Source organism: Lipotes vexillifer, unplaced genomic scaffold (assembly GCF_000442215.2).
Source record: "Lipotes vexillifer unplaced genomic scaffold, Lipotes_vexillifer_v1.1 scaffold120, whole genome shotgun sequence".
Lineage (NCBI taxonomy): Eukaryota > Metazoa > Chordata > Mammalia > Artiodactyla > Lipotidae > Lipotes > Lipotes vexillifer.
The window spans coordinates 835,645-856,211 of NW_006791240.1; the positions used below are offsets into that span (position 1 = coordinate 835,645).

The following is a 20,567-nucleotide window of genomic DNA, read 5'->3' on the forward strand; positions in this document are numbered from 1 at the left end:
TTTAGGAAGTTAGAAATTAATTTGGTTTTAAATAGGCAGACTAGAATTCTGTGGCTTCTAAAAACTATTTTTCTCTTGACTTTAGTTTTAATATACTTTTTAAACCTGTTAAATTTATAGTCAGTTCATAGGGAACTTGGACATGAGATTGCCCTCTGCAAGTGAAAGTGGGAGAAGTCAGCCTATGGTGGATGAGCTCACCAATCTGTAATAATCTACCCTGAGAAAGGTCTATAAAGTTTTATTTGAGAAGATTTGAGGATACTCCATTTCAGTCAAGGTGACCAGAATGTAGTTAATCTTAGAGAAATCATGGCATAGTAAAAGAAACCTTTCCCAATCTTTAGTCATTTAAGTATAACCCTTATGATTTTTTTTGTTAAATCCAACACTTGTTATTCATATTTTTATTTAAATGTCTCATTTGTTAATTTTTTCCTAAACAATAACAACTGTGAAATTGAGGGAAAGATACCGTATTTTTCCCTAATACATTTTAAAATATGTTGCTACTCAACTTTAGTTTGTATATTACTTGAAGTCATTTCATATACCACAGATGGTTATATGTCATACTTTGGAAAATACAGTAATCAGTTTTATTGTAACTTGTCTGAAGTTTGACTTTTATAAAAGTTGGAGATGACTAAAAAGTTGAGATGACAAAAAAAAGAGAGGATCCATTAAAAAAAAGAATTTGAAAATGTTTGTTAAGCACTTTCTAGGAAAGAGTCAGACTTGACTGCTTGATCCCTGCACATTCATATTCTGTTGGTCAGAGATGATGATAGTATACCAGGATTTTCCATCGTTTATATGAAATATTTAATCCCATTGACTCATGTTTATTGCACAGTATTTTGATAATCTACTGTTCTCCCAAGTTTCTTAATATTAGGAAGAGAGTGTCCTGGGTGAGGGGTGAAGTTATATTCTGGTCACTCAAAGAATAATGGAAATGAATAATTTGGGTATTCTGATTTAAACTTAGTTTCTTCTGAATTTAGATCTCTAGCAGGTGAGCTTAATTAAGTCTTATTGTGATAATCTGACGTCGCCAGATGACGTTGCAGGGCAGCTTTGTGTCATTTTGATTTAACTTCACAATAGATAGTGAACCCATAAATGTAACTTAATCTTCTTGCTCTGTCAGATCAGGTTGGGTTTAGTTAAAAGAAAAGTCAACATTTTGAATGCTGGGTTTCTAATTAAAATAATTGTTTAGTTTCTCCCATGGCAGATAGCATGTGCTTAAACCCTAGCCCCACTTTTTGGTTGTTGACTCTGAGCAACCCTCTGTGCCTCAGTTTTCTTGTAGTTAAAATGACAACACTAACCAAGAGGATTAAATCAGTAAATACATTTGGAGTACTTGGAAACAGTTTGATTTTATTTTTTTCCACAAAGGGATGTCTAATTTGAATAATAAAACCTTAATTTACTTTGACCATTTATTTAAAGCTAGACTCATTATTGGTTAACAGTGGGCTGTTTTAGGGCACGAGTTTTAAGACTATATAATTAGTGGAGCAATAACATTTTTAGCACAGTTCCTGTGAGTGTTTTGCAGGGAGATCAGACTAGCAGATGGCTGATTTTTATTGGGGGTTTGTCGATGCTGATGGTTCTAGAAAGCCTTGTAAAATGCATTTCAAACTTTAAAATGTGTGTTTGCTAGTATAACAATATTTAAAACCTCAGTGAAAACCTAGTTCTATTAATTGATTTGTTTTAAATTAACCTTTTCAGGTTTGTGACTGGTTGTATCCTCTAGTTCCTGATAGATCTCCAGTTCTTAAATGTACTATAGGAGCCTACATGTTTCCTGATACAATGTTACAAGCATCAGGATGCTTCGTGGGGGTCGTCTTGTCTTCTGAATTACCAGAAGATGATAGAGAACTCTTTGAGGATCTATTAAGACAAATGTCTGACCTTCGGCTCCAGGTAACTTGTGCGATCACCTTCAGGATGTAAACCTACTGTAACATAAGCACTTCTGCTTTTAAAGAAACTGTAATAAGCTCTAATGTGATCAGAGTTAGGAAACTGAGAGTATATAATTTGCTTGCATATTCACAAATACAAGTTGGGAATTGGCTGTAAATAGTGATTAAGATTGTGGTCTCTGGAGTCAGATTGCCTCTGTTTGAATTTGAACTCTTCCGCTTAATAGCTGTTTAACTCAAGCTGTTGATCTTCTCTATAGTTTAGTTTCTTTATCATAAAGTCAGGATAATGATCACATCCACTTCATTGGGCTGTGATGAAGATTAAAAGTTAATACATTAAGGCACTTACATCAGTGCTAGCAAGTGGTAATGTTCTGTGAACATTTGCTTTTGTTATGACCACTGTCTTCTTAGTTGGGAAAGTGGGCCAATGGGACTAAATGGTGAAGTGATGGTAATTTCAGCATTAGCATCTGGGTAATATTGGACATTTTAGGGGTATGACTTGAGGAACAGGTTTTGTTTGAGGGAATTGTCTTTGTTGTCATGATGAACGAAGGCAAAATAAAATGTGATTTAAAATACGATTGGTCATCCTGTGAACTTATTTAGCCCATTTCCTCTGCCCACATGCTGATCTGTTATAGGGAGTTGACATAGAGTATAATGGAGATATTTTCTTTAAGTGTGCTTGCCCATCCTAATGTAGGACAAGAGGGGGAAAATATGTTTGATTGTGAATACTGACAGTTATCTGAGGTTGAAGGAGATTGACAGCATGGTAGTGTAATCTTTTATTTTCTCTTTCAGTCAGCAGATACTTAGAATTCATTATTTAACCTGGTTCTATGTTAAATGATGGGGTGGGAAGAAAGAACAGAAGAGGCTATAAAGATACATATATAACAGCTCCTATTCTTGAGCACCTTACAGTCTGTTGAATAACCACAGTACAGTATGAGAGGTGATGGAAAAAAAGTGAAAGGAGGTCTGGGAGGATTTCACAAAATAGTTTCCTTTGAGTTCAGTCATGAAAGGTTGGTTCCTTTTTTCTGAGGAAGTAGAATACACTTTTAATCCATACCTGTATTAAACATTTAAGATCAGAGGTGGTGGGAGCAGATCACCAGCTAAGTGAAAGGTCGGAGAGTCATCTCAGCATTACGTTGTAAGAACTATATATGAGAATGACCTGGTGATCAACATGTTCTTAAATACTAGATATTTAAGCTGTGTTAACAAAACCCATGACCCCCATACGGAAGTGTGTGTAGCCTCGATGTGCTTAGGAGAGGAGTTTACAAAAGCAGCAACATGGTCAAATGGATATGGGTTTAAGTCTAATAAGCTTTGCTGTTTACTAGCTGAATGAAGTGACATTCCTTAAGTATTCCAGACCTTTTATGGAGCTGTTTCTCCCTTTACCCCTACATTCATTTGGCCTATATTACTGGGCTATAGGAAAGAAATTAAACTGACCTTTAGGTTATATGTTTACTTCCTCTGTTCAGTTTTATTTTTTTGGTTGAATGTTATTTTTAGTTTTCTGTATTGTCCTAGAACTCCAACAGTAAACAAAAGCTAGTTACTAGCTATACTTTTGATTTGCCTTTACTGTTAAGCATTCATTCAGCAAAGTGTATGCAAGCAGATTATCTTTAGTGTTGAGTGCAAAAATGGAAAAACAAAGTCAGCCTTCCAATAATGCAGAGTAGTTAAACTGGACATGAGTTTTGTTAATTGCCTTTATTTATTTATTTTTGAAATTTTGAATTTAATTTATTTTTTTATACAGTAGGTTCTTATGTTATCCATTTTATACATATTAGTATATATATGTCAATCCCAGTCTCCCAATTGTTAATTGCCTTTAAACTCATTTAGTCTTGTATGTGTTTTCTAAAACTTATAATTTATCGTTTAACTAAATTCAAATGTAGCTGCATCTGATTTAACGATCACTTGTACCAACTACTGCTATAAGTTTATCTCTTGTACTTTGTTTTTTTGAAATTTGCTTTAGGCCATATCCTGTGAGCCAAAGAACTCAAACGTTTGAGGTTTGGTGACGAGATAAAAGTATAGAGAAAAACTAGTAAAAGTAATTGTAAAACACTGTCATTTGAATAGGTATATTATTGGAGCATGGTGTACTGTAACTTAGAGGAAATTTGAATTTGAGCTAAGCTTAGGCCTTTACTCCCTAGGCCAACTGGGACCGGGCAGAAGGAGAAAATGAATTCCAACTCCCTGGAAGATCAAGATGCCCCTCTAACCAACTGAAGGAAGCCAGTGGCACTGATATGAGACAGTTGGACCCAGGCAGTAAGGATGTGCGTCATAAGGGGAAACGGGGGAAAAAGGTTAGTAGAGTAAGTGAAAGATCAACAAGGTATGAGTGTGTGTTCTATTCTAATGGTACCTTTCACCAGTTTAAATTATTTATAAGATCCCCATTTACTGAAGCAGAGCAACTTGCAGATTCACAAAGTTATCACTGGTAAAATAATTATATAATCAGCTTTAATATTTCCCTTTCCAAGTATTTGTTATTTAAACTGTTTTAAAAGGTAATCTGTGTTTGGGGGGATAGTTTTTTGCAACTATTTGAAAGATTTTTATAATTACATTAATGATGTGTGTGCTTTTTTGTTTTGTGTTATTCTCCACCTTCCTATATACACCAAGATCTTGGGGCTAGGTATGCTTTTCCTTACACTACCATTTTTATTCAGTTCCTTATTTCTTCATGAATAGTCAACAGAACAGGGAAAATGGGCTTTAAAAAAATACACTTAGTAGTTTCTTCTTTCATTTCTTAGATTTTGTGATATGTTCCAAATGGTAAATTTGGATTAGAATTTAGGAAATATTTATTGAGTGCTAGAAAGATGAGCATAGTGGGAAAAATTTTTAATTTCTCATCTCAAAATATTTCCCATCTAGTGGGGAGGACAGATTAGCAAAGAGATAATTTCTACCCAATGTGATCATTAGATGAAAGTACATAAGTTGTATAGAACACTAGGCTGTACCTTCCACATAGATGAGTGGTGTGGGAAGCAGTTAAGGAGGCTCCTCCTGGAAGGCACTATGGCTAAGATGAGTCCCGAAGGTGAAATAAGCAAACCTATGGTGAAAGAAAATAACATTGTGTGAGTATTGAATTGTAAACAGTTTCGTACTGTTCTTTGTTGTATTCCATATTATAAGTGCTCAGTAATTGTCTTTGGAATTAATGAATATCACATGAATATTCTTTTACTTGCCAACTGTCACTGTGGGTTATGTTGAGCATCTTAGACCAGCTTTATGAGGACATTGGGAGTCCAAAATGGAAGTTAGAACTTCATTTTTTAAAATATAATTCCTTGGTTAAAAAAAAATCTAATTATATTAAAATATATATATATATATACCTTTGGAAACCTTTACTCCCACCTTTGTCCCTGTCTACACCATTCCTCCTGCCACTGTCGGTAATTACTTTTATTAGGATCTTGTGTTTCTTTCCTGGGTTTTTTTGAGGCTGATAAAAGCAAACAAAATCTGTAATTATTTCTCTCCCTTTCTTATACATAAGGGAACATCATATAGAGTGTCCTATATATATATTTTTTTTTTTTTTTTGGATAATAAAGTCTGGGGTAAATAGAGAACTTCCTCAGTCTTTTTTACCTTATATTTCATTGTATGAATATATCATAGTTTCTTTAATCAGTCTCTTATTGAGGGGTGTTTGGTGTGATTATTTGGTATTACAAGCAGTGTTTCAATGAATGACTTTGTAGAGCCATTGATTCATACATCTGCAGGTAATTCATCAAATAAATTCTTAGAGATGGGGTTACTGTGTCAATAGGTAAATGCATTTGTAATTCTGATAGATTTTGCTACATTGCCCTCCCTAAGGAGTATACTATTCAGCACTGCACCAGTAGCTGTTGGAGCATACCTGTCTCCCCACAGCCTACTCACCAGAGTAGGTGGTCTATTTTTTGGCAATCTGATGATGAGAGAAATATATTGGAATATATTAATTTGCATCGATTTTATTATGAGTGAAGTTGAGCAAATGCATGAGGGTAACTTGAATTTTGTTTTCTGTGTGATGTCTAGTTATGTCCTTTGTCCATTTTTATTACTGGGTTGTTAGTCCTTCACAATTTCTAGGAGCTCTTTATATATTAGGGACATTGGCACATTGTCAAAGATAGAAGTTGCAAATTATAATGAGGTCTGAGTTAGCCTACTCCTAAGTTTTTAGAATGAAAACAAATTTAGCTTTGAAATTTTGAATGTTGGCCCTAGCTGTTAAATTAGCAAAGTACAAGTATTTCTGTTTCCCATTTCCATTCAAATGGAATGGTAGATTCTGTGTTTATATACTTTTATTTGCTTTTACTTGATTTCTGTCAAAACCAGTTTATTTGGATACATTCTTCCTTACTGACTGAGTCATTTAACAGAAATCTTTTAACCTTACTGAGTACTGTATGCATACATACCAATATCTAGGGGGTGATAGCTCTGTAAAGGAACTCAGAGTGGTCAAAGAAAGAAAAAAATTAATCAGTTTAAATATAATTTGATAAATGCTGTATTGGAGGTATGTTGGTATTTAAATCTTACTTACCAATGGTACCTAACATAAGACCAGAACAGTTTTCACCTTCACGGTGGTTATGGTATTGCACTTTATGTAATAAAATGTACTTATAACTAGGTTGCCTGGAAATATTTTCATTAATTAGTATTTGTTGGCTTAATATTTTATTATAAAATGCTTATGATTTTTCCTCCTCTTAGTATTTATTTCACATTTTGAAATATTTTTACTGTTTAGACCAAAGGTACTTCAAGTGAAGAAGTTAATCTGAGTCACATTGTACCTTATGAGCCAGTTTCAGAAGAAAAAGCAAAGGAATTACCTGAATGGAGTGAGAAAGTGGCTCAAAACATTTTGTCAGGTATTATAGTAATGTTAACTTTTTTTGCCTGCATAATGTGAAACCTTTGAATCCCATTAGAGAATACTTGGAAAGATACTATTTTATGTTTTGGTTTTAAATGATCAGTTTATAAATATTTAAAAATAGAAGGAACTAGGGCTTCCCTGGTGGCGCAGTGGTTGAGAGTCCGCCTGCCGATGCAGGGGACATGGGTTCGTGCCCCGGTCCAGGAAGATCCCACATGCCGTGGAGAGGCTGGGCCCGTGAGCCATGGCCGCTGAGCCTGCGCGTCCGGAGCCTGTGCTCCGCAACGGGAGAGGCCACAGCAGTGAGAGGCCTGTGTACCACAAAAAAAAAAAAAAAAAAAAAATATAGAAGGAACTAGTCTCTTTGAATGTCACATATTGTCATATTGGTGTAAGTTCTTCTTGGTCTATTATTCTGTTTTACTCTTGGGAAAATTGGTAGTGAAAAGCTTCAGGAATCTCCAAACTTTCAGAATAGCTCTGAACATAAAATTAGTTATTTTCCTTTCCCCTTTGAAATTCCCCCTTAATCTTTTTTTCTCCCCTCTCCTTCCTCCTTCTCCCCCCAAAAAATGACATTCATCCGTCTTTGGAAGCAAAGTAGCACTCCCCTAACTTTGTGGCAATTCAGGCATGAGGAGACCTGAGAATTATAGCCAAGCTGTTTGGGAAGTAGACCCTACTATTTAATTATGGTCAGAAAGGGCTTCAGATCATTTATTTTAAAAACAAAATAATCATTACTGACACATGTGTTTATACTTTAATTGGTTAACAATTTAACTGCAGTAGCTCTCAGATTGAGACCTTATATTTTGTTTTTTAAAAAACATTGCCAGTCATTATTATTCAGTAAGTCAAATTCATGACCCAGTAAGAGGATCTTGACTAGTTATTTAATAGACTATCAATATAGGTTTCCATCTCTGGTATATAGGTTTAAACTCATTAAAATAATGGAGGTGTCTAAAGCAGAGGAAATCTTTAACATGAAAAGCCAACAAACTAAAATAAGTGAAAAATGATTAAGTAGCTAGGAGCAAACAAAATATTTTGCCGAGTGTCAAAGAGCTGCTTGAGACAAGTAGAAAAGATAAAGCCAAATTTTCAAATATATGTGTAACAGTTAAAATTTATCCTTGAAAGAGATTTTTAAAGAAGTTGTAAAGAGACTTCCCTGGTGGTCCAGTGGTTAAGACTTTGCCTTCCAATGCAGGGGGTGCAAGTTCAATCCCTGGTTGGAGAGCTAAGATCCCACATGCCTCCCGGCCAAAAAAAAGCAAAATGTAAAACAGAAGCAATATTGTAACAAATTCAATAAAGACTTTAAAAATGGTGCACATCAAAAAAAAAAGAGTTGTAAAGAAAAACCTTCACTCTTACTACCTTGCACCCTAACTTTACAGGCTGCTAAGTTGTTTATTAGGTCAATGTTCAGAAAATTAGCCCTTATCCACACATATGTAGATAACTAAATTCAAAGGTAATTAAGTTTTTGAGTTTATACTGCTATAAGACTGTATAGTATCCATGTGTAACAAACCATCCCAAACTTAATGATGTGAAACAACAATTTGTTTACGCTTAGGAATTCTGTGGGCCAGGTATTCCAAAAGGTCATATCAGGGATGGTTTTATCTGCTTCATGATGTCAGGGCCTCAGTTAGGAAGACTCAGAGGCCGACTAGTGACTCAGTAGCTGGGGGCTGGAATCATTTGAAGGCTCCTTCAGTCACACTGAAGTTGGCATCTGGGTTAGGAGAGCTCAAGATCTAGGACTGCCTACACATGACCTCTCCGTGCCTCTTGACTTCCTCACAGCATGGCAGCCTTAAGCTCATCTGGCATCTGCATAGTAGCCCAGGGTTCAAGTGTGAATGGTCCACCAAACAGGCAGAAGCTGCATTACCATTTCTGACATACTCTTGGAGATTTCCAGCATCATTAGTTATAAGCAAGTAACAAGCCTGCCCAGATTCAAGGGAATGTGACATAGACCCCACTTCTCAATGGGAAGAATGTCAAGGTCATGTTGAAAGAACATGTGGAATAGGAGATACTGTTTTTGACCATCTTTGGAAAAATACCATGGGCCACAAAATCTTAGGACTCCTAGGTACCATACAGATTCCACACACTGGTTCTTTTCGAAGAAGTAGATCATCCTGAGAGCCAGCTAACACTGAGGAGAGATCTCTTCAGAGATTTCAAAAGAACTGTTAGCAGTGCATCATTTGAAAATGAGCCAAAACTGCCTTCTAGTAACACTTAGAGACCTTCTTTACTACTTGGGACTTCAGTGTCTTCAGGCTTGTAACTCTCTTCCTTTTCATCCTGTATCCTCAGGGCTAGAGTTTTAGCAATAGCCCTAATAATAACATTAAAACTATTTAACTGCCAATCAGAATACCTGTCTCCTTATATGCTTTTTAATAGGTAACATGAAAAACAACTAGCTCACTGAATACTTAAGGTATGAGTTACAGAGAAAGGTGTAAGAAATATCCAAGATTTACTCCAGAAAAAAGTATCTGATCTGTCAAGAAACTATTTCTACCTGACTCATGTAGGTTCTGTACAAAGATGAGTAAACCAGGGATCTAAATTGAGCTCATTCACCTTAGCCCAATGATGAGTAAAGATCAGTAAAAGCTATAGTCTTATACTTTATGAATGTAAGAGGTGAAAAAATAATGCTTAAAATTTACACATGTAGAAAATTGGTTTGAGAAGCTTAGACTTACATTACACTTTAAGAAGGCAGCTGCCAAACATTTTAGATGGAGTAGAGTCTAATAAGCTAATTTGGGAGGAGGTAGAAGATTGGTGGCAGTAGACTGAATAGAGCCCCCACTGGGTTAGGTTTGAATTAGGTCATTTTATGTCATCTGCCAACCTCTCATTCAGCATTCATTCGTTGCCTGCTATCTCTCAGCATTAACTGGGTGTGTAGGACGCAGACATGGATAGAATAAATCTATATCTGGCATTACACATGCCGTTTAAAAGATCTTAATAGCTACCAATGAAATATGGTATTTCCGTATCTTCTATTGCAGCCTCTACAGTTTGAATTATCTCTTCCGTGGTGATATCTTGTTTATAATTAACATCTAGTTTTTCTCTTTATTAGTCCTGTGACTTTTCATTTATCTCACTTCCACTTATTTTTCTGAAAGTCATCGATGGACTCCATCCCCCTTGTTTGATATAGTTTCTTTGTAGGATTATAGTCTACTTGAGCTCTCCTTTGTTCATTGTCATTTATTTTATGATTTATTAGTTTTCCTTCAAGTTCAGCTGGTTTTCACCTAATACTTTTCAATCTATCAGTTAACTCTAAAAACACATAATTTTTTTCTTGACTAGACATCTTCAGTCCCTTTATTGTTATGTGAACTCCTGGCTGGAACCTGTTTGCCTGGGTTTGAGCCCTGATCTCCGCCAAGGGTAGGACAGTGGGGATAGGGTTGGAGCCGGAGGTGGACATGTTGTCTGAAACAGGAAGAGAAACACATCAATTTTTCCAATCAGTTACTACTTGGTACTTTTCATTCACATTTTTAAATAAATGGGTATGATTTTCACATCATTGGATGCCTGCTTACTAATGGGCTGAAGTAATTATATAAAAACCATGGCACAGATCTTGGAAAACATACTTAAGTTTATTTTTAAAAGCTCATTGTTTCAGGGTATAGCCAGAAAGGAGATATTTAAAATTGTAACTCTCCCCAGGGGAGGGTAACACTTTCCTCCCCCCTCTTAGGGAAAACTGTTCTTCTTGTGTTTGTTTTCTTGGTTCTCCCATCTCCTTCCCACTTCTCCTTTTCCCACATGCTGTCTAGCTCAAGGCCTTTTCTTTTCACTAGAGAAGTCTCTCTCACCCTGCTTTCTCTCTGACAATCTCTTCTCCTTTCATTCTTGCTCCAAGAAGCATGAGCAAAGCAAAAGGCTAGGGCCTAGTCTCATGAGAAATAGCTAGAAATAGCTCAACCTTCTTTTCTTTTAGAGTTTTTCTTCTCCTGAATTTTTTGGGAGTTCTCATGTCTTTGTCGTTCAGGTTTAAAGTGCAAATTAAAAGGTGCTGAGATCAAGGGATTTGGGACTGAGGAAGGAGCAGAACCCCCTGCCTTATGTCTTTAGCCCAAAGCAAACAAGCAAAATTTCTGCCTTGGTGTTTGAGATACAGGTTGTTGGTGTATCTGTCAGCTTCAAGGCTTTGTGGGGGAAAAGTGGTGCCTGGACTAAGGCAAAAAGAACAAGAATGCTGGGTCTTCTAGCCAAATACCATCGTAATGGCACCAAAACCCAAAATTAGTCCCTAACAGTAGTATATTGTGGTAAGTAATATATAGAGATGCCTACAAGTTGTAGTGACAGCTTAGAGTAATACAGAACTGTTGTTGAGTGATATATGACCTAAGTATTGAAAAACAAATTTACTTAGAAAAGGTATATATTACAGGCAGAACACTACAAGTACAAAGTTGGCTTGAAAATTTATGGCATGTTTGGGATTTGAATATTGAACTCCTTGTTTTTTTTTTCCTGTTGATCAGTTATTTGTTAAAGGGCTTAAAGGTATAATCAGTCCTAATTTTGTGCAATTCAAAATTTTCCTTTAAAAAGGTGCTTCCTGGGTGAGTTGGGGTTTGGTCAAAGGTGCTGAGTTTACTGGCAAAGCCATCCAGAAAGGCGCTTCTAAGCTACGAGAACGGATTCAACCAGAAGAAAAACCAGTGGAAGTTAGTCCAACTGTGACCAAGGGACTTTATATAGCAAAGCAGGCTACCGGAGGAGCAGCGAAAGTCAGTCAGTTCCTGGGTAAAGTAACTTTAGATTCCTTTACTTTTTTTCAGTTAAATAAAAATAATCTCTTAGTCCAGGTTAATCTAAATCTCATTTAGATGTTTTAAATTTAAGAGTAAAGAAAGGACAAAGCAGTTTTGCCTTTCTACTCAGGGTAGAATCAGTAATCCAGCAACATCAGCCTGAGAGCCTTAGAAATATTTCAGGCACTTGACACACCTACTGATTCAATATCTCCATTTTTATAAGATCTCTAGGTGATTCTTATTTGCATATTAAAGTCTGAGAAACACTGGTTAGGGGTTGTTTTGTTGTGTTGGAGAGGGGAGTGTGTGTGCGTTTGAAAAGGAATGTATTTGCTATCCTTGAATATGACACATTCTTTTAAGGACAACTCACTGCATAAGCAGTTGAGAGTCAAGAGTGAGGGATGTATTGTCTTGAATAAAGCTGACTTAGTGATTCTGCTGTCAGCCTTCCCTAGTAATATGCCTCTAAACCCCTCTCCTTTGAGGATCACAGCTTGAAAGTTTGGTATTTTAAGATGGTCAGATAGCTCCTTAGAGGATTGTCATAAAATTTAGTAAGATTATCTTTTTGGTATTTGGTATTCTTTGGAGTCAGATTTTTGGTTTGTTTACTTTTACATAGACTTAAATACTTTAGTACTATTTCAGTGAGTATTTGCTGATAGGGAGAAAAAGTATGAATACACTTAGCTGGAAAACATGAAAGTTGGACCTACCAGTCTTGCACTGCAGATAGAAAAGGTGGATGGTTTTCTTCTAAGCAAATTGCCAAAAAGAACATTATATTTAAGAGTCAATAATCTCTGCAAACACATCCTTAAACTAAGCAATAGCCTTTGTTTAATAAGTAACCAGCCCTGTTTTCATTCTTTTTTAAATAGGAATGGTAACATTATACAGTAAAACAACTTTAGATGCTCATGGAAGAATTTTGCTAAGTGAGTGGTAAAATCAAGGGAAGAATACATTTTTTGCTAAGTGTTTTTGTTTTTGTTTTTTTATGGTTATATTAGTTGATGGAGTTTGTACTGTAGCAAATTGTGTTGGAAAGGAATTAGCTCCACATGTCAAGAAGCATGGAAGCAAACTTGTTCCAGAATCTCTTAAAAAAGACAAAAATGGGAAGTCTCCCCTGGATGGTGCTATGGTTGTAGCAGCAAGCAGTGTTCAAGGTAACATAAAGGTCTAAAACTTTAGGAAGATCTTTTTGCTGAGGGCTGGTTTTACTTACTTTTAAATGTATTTGCAGGATTTTCAACTGTCTGGCAAGGATTGGAATGTGCAGCTAAATGCATTGTTAATAATGTTTCAGTAGAAACTGTACAAACTGTCAGATACAAGTAAGTTGAATTTTATCATTTCAATGATGAAATCTCTTGTAGCATTTGTAAAACTCTAGGACAGTTAAAATGATTGTGTAGTTATTTTTATTAAGTATCTGATAAAACAGTTTTTTTCACTTGCTATTTTTAAGTAGGGAGAAGAATAAAGTTTTAGCAAATTAATAGTATTACTGTGACTTTGCCTTATATTACTATTATAAATACTTGTTCATCATTAATGGAAAGAATAGGTTTAAGGTTTTTTTTAATGACTGGAATTTCTGTATGCCTTATTAACTACATGTTCTTTTTTTTTTTTTTTTAACATCTTTATTGGGGTAAAATTGCTTTACAATGGTGTGTTAGTTTCTGCTTTATAACAACTACATGTTCTTGATGGGTGATGTTCGCCTATAGTTTTGACAGGGAAAACTTGAATTATAATTAAACTATTGTACTTTGTTAATACTAGCCCCTTCTATATACAAAGAATGTTAAATTTTCACACCTTATGAATCTACCACTGTGCATCTGTATTGGAATAGACAGATGGTATGAGAAGACCTACCATTAAGAAATAGACAAACATAGAAATGAATGATTTATTCAAGCTTATCTGATAAGTGGTATTAAAGATAAGACTTAAGAACAGGATTTTCTGATTTTACCTCTTTATTCTGTCTTTATAAGTACTAGAGGGCTAAACTTAAATTTAGTATGAAGGACCTGAGTTGCTTTCTTAGCTTTGAATTAGTTTAGATCTTAATATTTAATTTTATTTAGAAGAAAATAAATAATGGTGTTCTCAACTCTTGGTTATTTGTGTTAATTATTTACTCACTGACAGCATTTGAGTTAATACTTAAATATCAGACATTGTGTTCAGTGCTTTCCATGTGTATTATTTAATCTTTAACACTATTATCTCCATTTTACAGACGAAGAAACCAAATGCTTTTGAGCCTTAAATACTTGTTGAGAATTGTACCCCCCTAGTAAGTGGTAGAGCTGGGATGTAAGCCAGGTCCCTCTGTCATGCAGTATCAAAGAACAGTCCTGGGCCAACACTGCCCTTAATGGGATATCTGTGCAAGTTTAGTATCTAGAGTTATTTTCTAACACTACCTAGCATGTGTTTAGACTCCCTCCCACCACAATAAATTACCTTTGGTTTAGGAAATACTAACTTAATTTCCAGCCTGAGTTGATTTTATCTGCTCAGTCTGGGGCATGCATACCTTAGAATCAAAGCAACACAGCCATATCGTCTTGGAGTGCCGATTTTACCAAAGGATTTGGAAAAGAAAATGCAGAGTAGATCTGAAATTTTGGTGGAGATGTAAAACTTAAGTCTCCCAGCTCACTTCCTGCTACTTGTGGCATTGACCTCTAACACTCTTTTTGTTAGGCCTTTCAGGTTACTTTGATGGATAAGTCATAATTAGGAAAATGGTTTCTTCTTTTGTTGCAAGAGTAGGAGAAAGTCAGAAGTGTCTTTTAGACCAAAAGTGGGTTATTTTCAGATTATCATATGTTAGCACAGATAAATAGGCAGTCATATGATTAAGTAGGAAGTGCTTTATTGGGTTTGTCCATTTCCTACTTTAATGAAAAAAAAAAAATCCTTACCTAAGTACAGTTAAGTGGAGCCCTGTTAAAAGGTTTGAGATTCACATAATGAGGAGGTACAGGTTTTGGTGTAGATTTTGTATTTCTTGTCCTTAGTGAGGAGAACTTAATATGATAAATAGGGTATTTTAACAGTGGTTCTGGGCTAATTTATTTCTGTTATGGTGTACATTGCTAGTTTTATCCTTTCCTCCAAAGATTCATGGAGTGAAAAAAAGCAGGTGAGAATTTAGTTAAGTAGGTTTGTATTTCCAGTTATAAGGGTACTTTAGTCTTAGCAGTAACTTAATTAGAAAACTTGGAAAGATGGGAGGGACAGTGGGGAATAACAGGTTTTGTCCAAGTAATACTGTTTTCTCACTTATGAATAATCTGGCTCAGAAATAGAAATTGCTTTTTAGGGGAAGAAACTGCAAGTATTAAACCAGTAATAACTCAGTGATATTTATCACTCAAGAATTGGAAAAGCTAGTTGTTCTTTCATTTAATTTAGTTCTCAATAATTTACATAAATTTATATTTATTTACATTTATGAATTTACATTTATTTACACTGTGAAAATTATTTGATAGAGTGAGCATTTGTGTTTTTCTGCTCTCATCCAACTGATGGTTGTATAGTAAAGAAAACTTATTATTTTTGGAAAATGTGTATTCTTATTGTCTGTGAGAAATTATTCCCCCAAGTAGTCATGTAACATTTTATGGAAAAACTCAAACGAACTTTTTGGCCAACCCAATATTATATAAACTTCTTTATCTGATTTCTGGTAGTTTAAGCCAATGCAGAGGATTATTTTTTTAATCTAGGCTATTTAAAGGCAGTTTGTATTAGAGAAGTATATTCCCCATGCCTTTTATGGTTTTGATTATGATTCAGGACTGTGTTCATTGATTATGAATGATTTACCTAAAGATCTATATAATTAATTACTCTCCTAAATTTTTAAGGTAAATGTATAAGAAATATTTATTAAGACTTTATTTTTTTGGTTACATTAATACTTTTGTCCTATTTTAGATTTAGGAACATGAAGACCTACAGGAACAATGAAAAGCAATTAAGTAACTTTAAACCTGCTATATTTAATTGCAGTATAGTATCTATTAAATAATTCATCACTCTTCTACATAGCTTCTAAAGTTCACCTTTAAGCTCCTTTTTTTCCACTTTAAATTGTTTAGAGGAAAATAATATAACTTCAGTAAGTTAGGTGCATTTTTCGTTTCCCCTCAGTAATATTTTATCTTAGAACACATTTGTGAAGAATAAGCTTAGTAAAAGTATTTTCCTGTAAGAACTTACTCTTATAAGGTATAGTATTTTATTGGTTTATTTAATGAATTTTAATTAAAATTCCCCTGAAATTTGTACTGGGTGAAGGGGCAAATTCAAATCCATTTGAGGGTATCTCCTTTGGCAGATGTCATGTTACCCAAAATGAATTCTATATAACATCTACTCAGGAGTTATATAGGATCAGTCTTCTCTTTTCAATATGGTAACTATACAAATATTTAAACACAATCACTATATCTTCACTTATTTTTTCTTCTCTACTAAATACTCCCAGTTTAACAATTCCATATATAGTTTGAATTCCAGATCCTTCCTTCATCACTGTTGTTCTCAAAATATGGAACCCAGAATTGAATCTAATATTCCAAAGGTCTTGTGACCAGATTAAATACAGTAGGGTTGCCTCTCTTGTTTTGGTCATATTTAGCATGTGATAAACGTGGCACAGAAGACAAAGAGTATATCTTTATAGGAGCTGTTACTTTATTGGCCCATATCAAACTTGGGTTTTTTTTTTTTCTTTTTATTTTATTTATTTTTGTACAGCAGGTTCTTATTAGTTATCCATTTTATACATATTAGTGTATATATGTCAATCCCAATCGCCCAATTCATCACACCACCACCACCACCCCCCTGCGGCTTTCCCCCCTTGGTGTCCATACGTTTGTTCTCTGCATCTGTGTCTCAATTTCTGCCCTGCAAACCAATTCATCTGTACCATTTTTCTAGGTTCCACATATATGCGTAATATACAATATTTGTTTTTCTCTTTCTGACTTACTTCACTCTGTATGACAGTCTCTAGATCCATCCACGTCTCAAAGAATGACCCAATTTCGTTCCTTTTTGTGGCTGAGTAATATTCCATTGTATATATGTACCACATCTTCTTTATCCATTCATCTGTCTGTGGACATTTAGGTTGCTTCCATGACCTGGATATTGTAAATAGTGCTGCAGTGAACATTGGGGTGCATGTGTCTTTTTGAATTATGGTTTTCTCTGGGTATATTCCCAGTAGTGGGATTTCTGGGTCATATGGTAATTATATTTTTAGTTTTTTAAGGAACCTCCATACTGTTCTCCATAGTGGCTGTATCAGTTTACATTCCCACCAACAGTGCAAGAGGGTTCCCTTTTCTCCACACCCTCTCCAGCATTTGTTGTTTGTAGATTTTCTGATGATGCCCATTCTAACTTGTGTGAGGTGATACCTCATTGTAGTTTTGATTTGCATTTCTCTAATAATTAGTGATGTTGAGCAGCTTTTCATGTGCTTCTTAGCCATCTGTATGTCTTCTTTGCAGAAATGTCTATTTAGGTCTTCTGCCCATTTTTGGATTGGGATGTTTGTTTTTTAGATATTGAGCTGCATGAGCTGTTTATATATTTTGGAGATTAATCCTTTCTCCGTTGACTCGTTTGCAAATATTTTCTCCCATTCTGAGGGTTGTCTTTTCATGTTGTTTATGGTTTACTTTGCTGTGAAAAGGCTTTGAAGTTTCATTAGGTCCCATTTGTTTATTTTTGTTTTTATTCCATTACTCTAGGAGGTGGATCAAAAAAGATCTTGCTGTGATTTATGTCAAAGAGTGTTCTTCCTATGTTTTCCTCTAAGAGTTTTATAGTGTCTGGTCTTTATTAGGTCTTTAATCCATTTTGAGTTTATTTTTGTGTGTGGTGTTAGGGAGTGTTCTAATTTCATTCTTTTACATGTAGCTATCCAGTTTTCCCAGCACCACTTAGTGAGGAGACTGTCTTTTCTCCATTGTATATCCTTGCCTCCTTTGTCATAGATTAGTTGACCATAGGTGCGTGAGTTTATCTCTAGGCTTTCTATCCTGTTCCATTGATCTGTATTTCTGTTTTTGTGCCATACCATATTTTCTTGATTACTGTGGGTTTGTAGTATAGTGTGAAGTCAGGGAGTCTGATTTCTCCAGCTCCGTTTTTTTCCCTCAAGACTGCTTTGTCTATTCGGGGTCTTTTGTGTCTCCATACAAATTTTAAGATTTTTTGTTCTAGTTTTGTGAAGAATGCCAGTGATAGTTTGATAGGGATTGCATTGAATCTGTAGATTGCTTTGGGTAGTACAGTCATTTTCACAATATCGATTCTTCCAATCCAAGAACGTGGTAAAGCTCTCCCTCTGTTTTTATCATCTTTAATTTCTTTCATCAGTGTCTTACAGTTTTCTGCATACAGGTCTTTTGTCTCCTTAGGTAGGTTTATTCCTAGGTATTTTATTCTTTTTGTTGCAGTGGTAAATGGGAGTGTTTCCTTAATTTCTCTTTCAGATTTTTCATCATTAGTGTATAGGAATGCAAGAGATTTCTGTGCATTAATTTTGTATCCTGCAACTTTACCAGATTCATTGATTAGCTCTAGTAGTTTTCTGGTGGCATCTTTAGGATTCTCTATGTATAGTATCATGTCATCTGCAAACAGTGACAGCTTTACTTCTTCTTTTCCAATTTGTATTTCTTTTTCTTCTCTGATTGCCATGGCTAGGACTTCCAAAACTATGTTGAATAATAGTGGTGAGAGTGGGCATCCTTGTCTTGTTCCTGATGTTAGAAGAAATGCTTTCAGTTTTTTACCATTGAGAATGTTTGCTGTGGGTTTGTCATATATGGCCTTTATTATGGTGAGGTAGGTTCCCTCTATGCCCACTTTCTGGAGAGTTTTTATCATAAATGGGTGTTGAATTTTGTCAAAAGTTTTTTCTGCGTCTCTTGAGGTGATCATAAGGTTTTGATTCTTCAATTTGTTAATATGGGGTATCATGTTGATTGATTTGCATATATTGAAGAATTGTTGCATTCCTGGGATAAATCCCACTTGATCATGGTGTATGATCCTTTTAATGTGTTGTTGGATTCTGTTTGCTAGTATTTTGTTGAGGATTTTTGCATCTATATTCATCAGTGATATCGGTCTATAATTTTCTTTTTTTGTAGTATCTTTGTCTGGTTTTGGTATTAGGGTGATGGTGGCCTCATAGAATGAGTTTGGGAGTGTTCCTTCCTCTGCAGCTTTTTGGAAGAGTTTGAGAAGGATGGGTATTAGCTCTTCTCTAAATGTTTCATAGAATTCACCTGTGAAGCCATCTGTTCCTGGACGTTTGTTTGTTGGGAGATTTCTAATCACAGTTTCCATTTCATTACTTGTGATTGGTCTGTTCATATTTTCTATTTCTTCTTGGTTCAGTCTTAGAACGTTATACCTTTCTAAGAATTTGTCTATTTCTTCCAGGTTGTCCATTTTATTGGCATAGAGTTCCTTGTAGTAGTCTCTTAGGATGCTTTGTATTTGTGTGGTGTCTGTTGTAATTTCTTTTTCATTTCTAATTTTATTGATTTGAGTCCTCTCCCTCTTTTTCTTGATGAGTCTGGCTAATGGTTTGTCAATTTTGTTTATCTTCTCAAAGAACCAGCTTTTAGTTTTATTGATCTTTGCTATTGTTTTCTTTGTTTCTATTTCATTTGTTTCTGCTCTGATCTCTATGATTTCTTTCCTTCTTCTATCTTTGGGTTTTGTTTGTTCTTCTTCCTCTAGTTCCTTTAGGTTGTTTATTTGAGATTTTTCTTGTTTCTTGAGGTAGGCTTGTATAGCTATAAACTTCCCTCTTAACACTGCTTTTGCTGCATCCTGTAGGTTTTGGATCATCGTGTTTTCATTGTCATTTGTCTCTAGGTATTTTTTTATTTCCTCTTTGATTTCTTCTATGATCTCTTGGTTATTTAGTAATGTATTGTTTAGCCTCCATGTGTTTGTGTTTTTTATGTTTTTTTTCCCTGTAATTCATTTCTAATCTCATAGTGTTGTGGTCAGAAAAGATGCTTGATATAATTTCAGTTTTCTTAAATTTACTGAGGCTTGATTTGTGACCCAAGGTGTGATCTATCCTGGAGAATATTTACCATGCGCCCTTGAGAAGAAAGTGTAATCTGCTGTTTTTGGATGGAATGTCCTATAAAGACTAATTAAATCTATCTGGTCTATTGTGTCATTTAAAGCTTCTGTTTCCTTATTTATTTTCATTTTGGATTATCTGTCCATTGGTGTAACTGAGGTGTTAAAGTCCCCCAATATTATTGTGTCACTGTCAATTTCCTCTTTTATAGCTGTTAGCACTTGCCTTATGTATTGAGGTGCTCCTATGTTGGGTGCATATCTATTTATAATTGTTATATCTTCTTCTTGGATTGATCCCTTGATCATTATGTAGTGTCCCTCCTTGTCTCTTGTAACATTCTTTATTTTAAAGTCTCTTTCATCTGATATGAGTATTGCTACTCCAGCTTTCTTTTGATTTCCATTTGCATGGAATATCTTTTTCCATCCCTTCACTTTCAGTCTGTATGTGTCCCTGGGTCTGAAATGGGTCTCTTGTAGACAGCATATATATGGGTCTTGGTTATTTTGGGTTTTTTTTTTTTTTTTTTTGCGGAATGTGGGCCTCTCACTGTTGTGGCCTCTCCCGTTGCGGAGCACAGGCTCCGGACACACAGGCTCAGCGGCCATGGCTCACGGGCCCAG

At 35.2% G+C, this 20,567-nt stretch overlaps 1 protein-coding gene across 2 annotated transcripts in view; it reads left to right on the forward strand.

Annotated features, from left to right (window-relative positions):
- SPART (spartin) overlaps nucleotides 1–20,567 on the forward strand; it is a 41,763-nt gene that overhangs the window by 13,953 nt on the left and 7,243 nt on the right. Inside the window, exons 3-8 of one of the 2 annotated variants that reach the window (XM_007464239.1) lie at nucleotides 1,750–1,947; nucleotides 4,160–4,315; nucleotides 6,799–6,922; nucleotides 11,563–11,757; nucleotides 12,785–12,943; nucleotides 13,021–13,111. In XM_007464239.1, the coding sequence (XP_007464301.1) occupies nucleotides 1,750–1,947; nucleotides 4,160–4,315; nucleotides 6,799–6,922; nucleotides 11,563–11,757; nucleotides 12,785–12,943; nucleotides 13,021–13,111 (923 nt within the window). The remainder of the gene's footprint in view (nucleotides 1–1,749; nucleotides 1,948–4,159; nucleotides 4,316–6,798; nucleotides 6,923–11,562; nucleotides 11,758–12,784; nucleotides 12,944–13,020; nucleotides 13,112–20,567) is intronic. The other variant, XM_007464240.1, reaches the window with a different exon arrangement.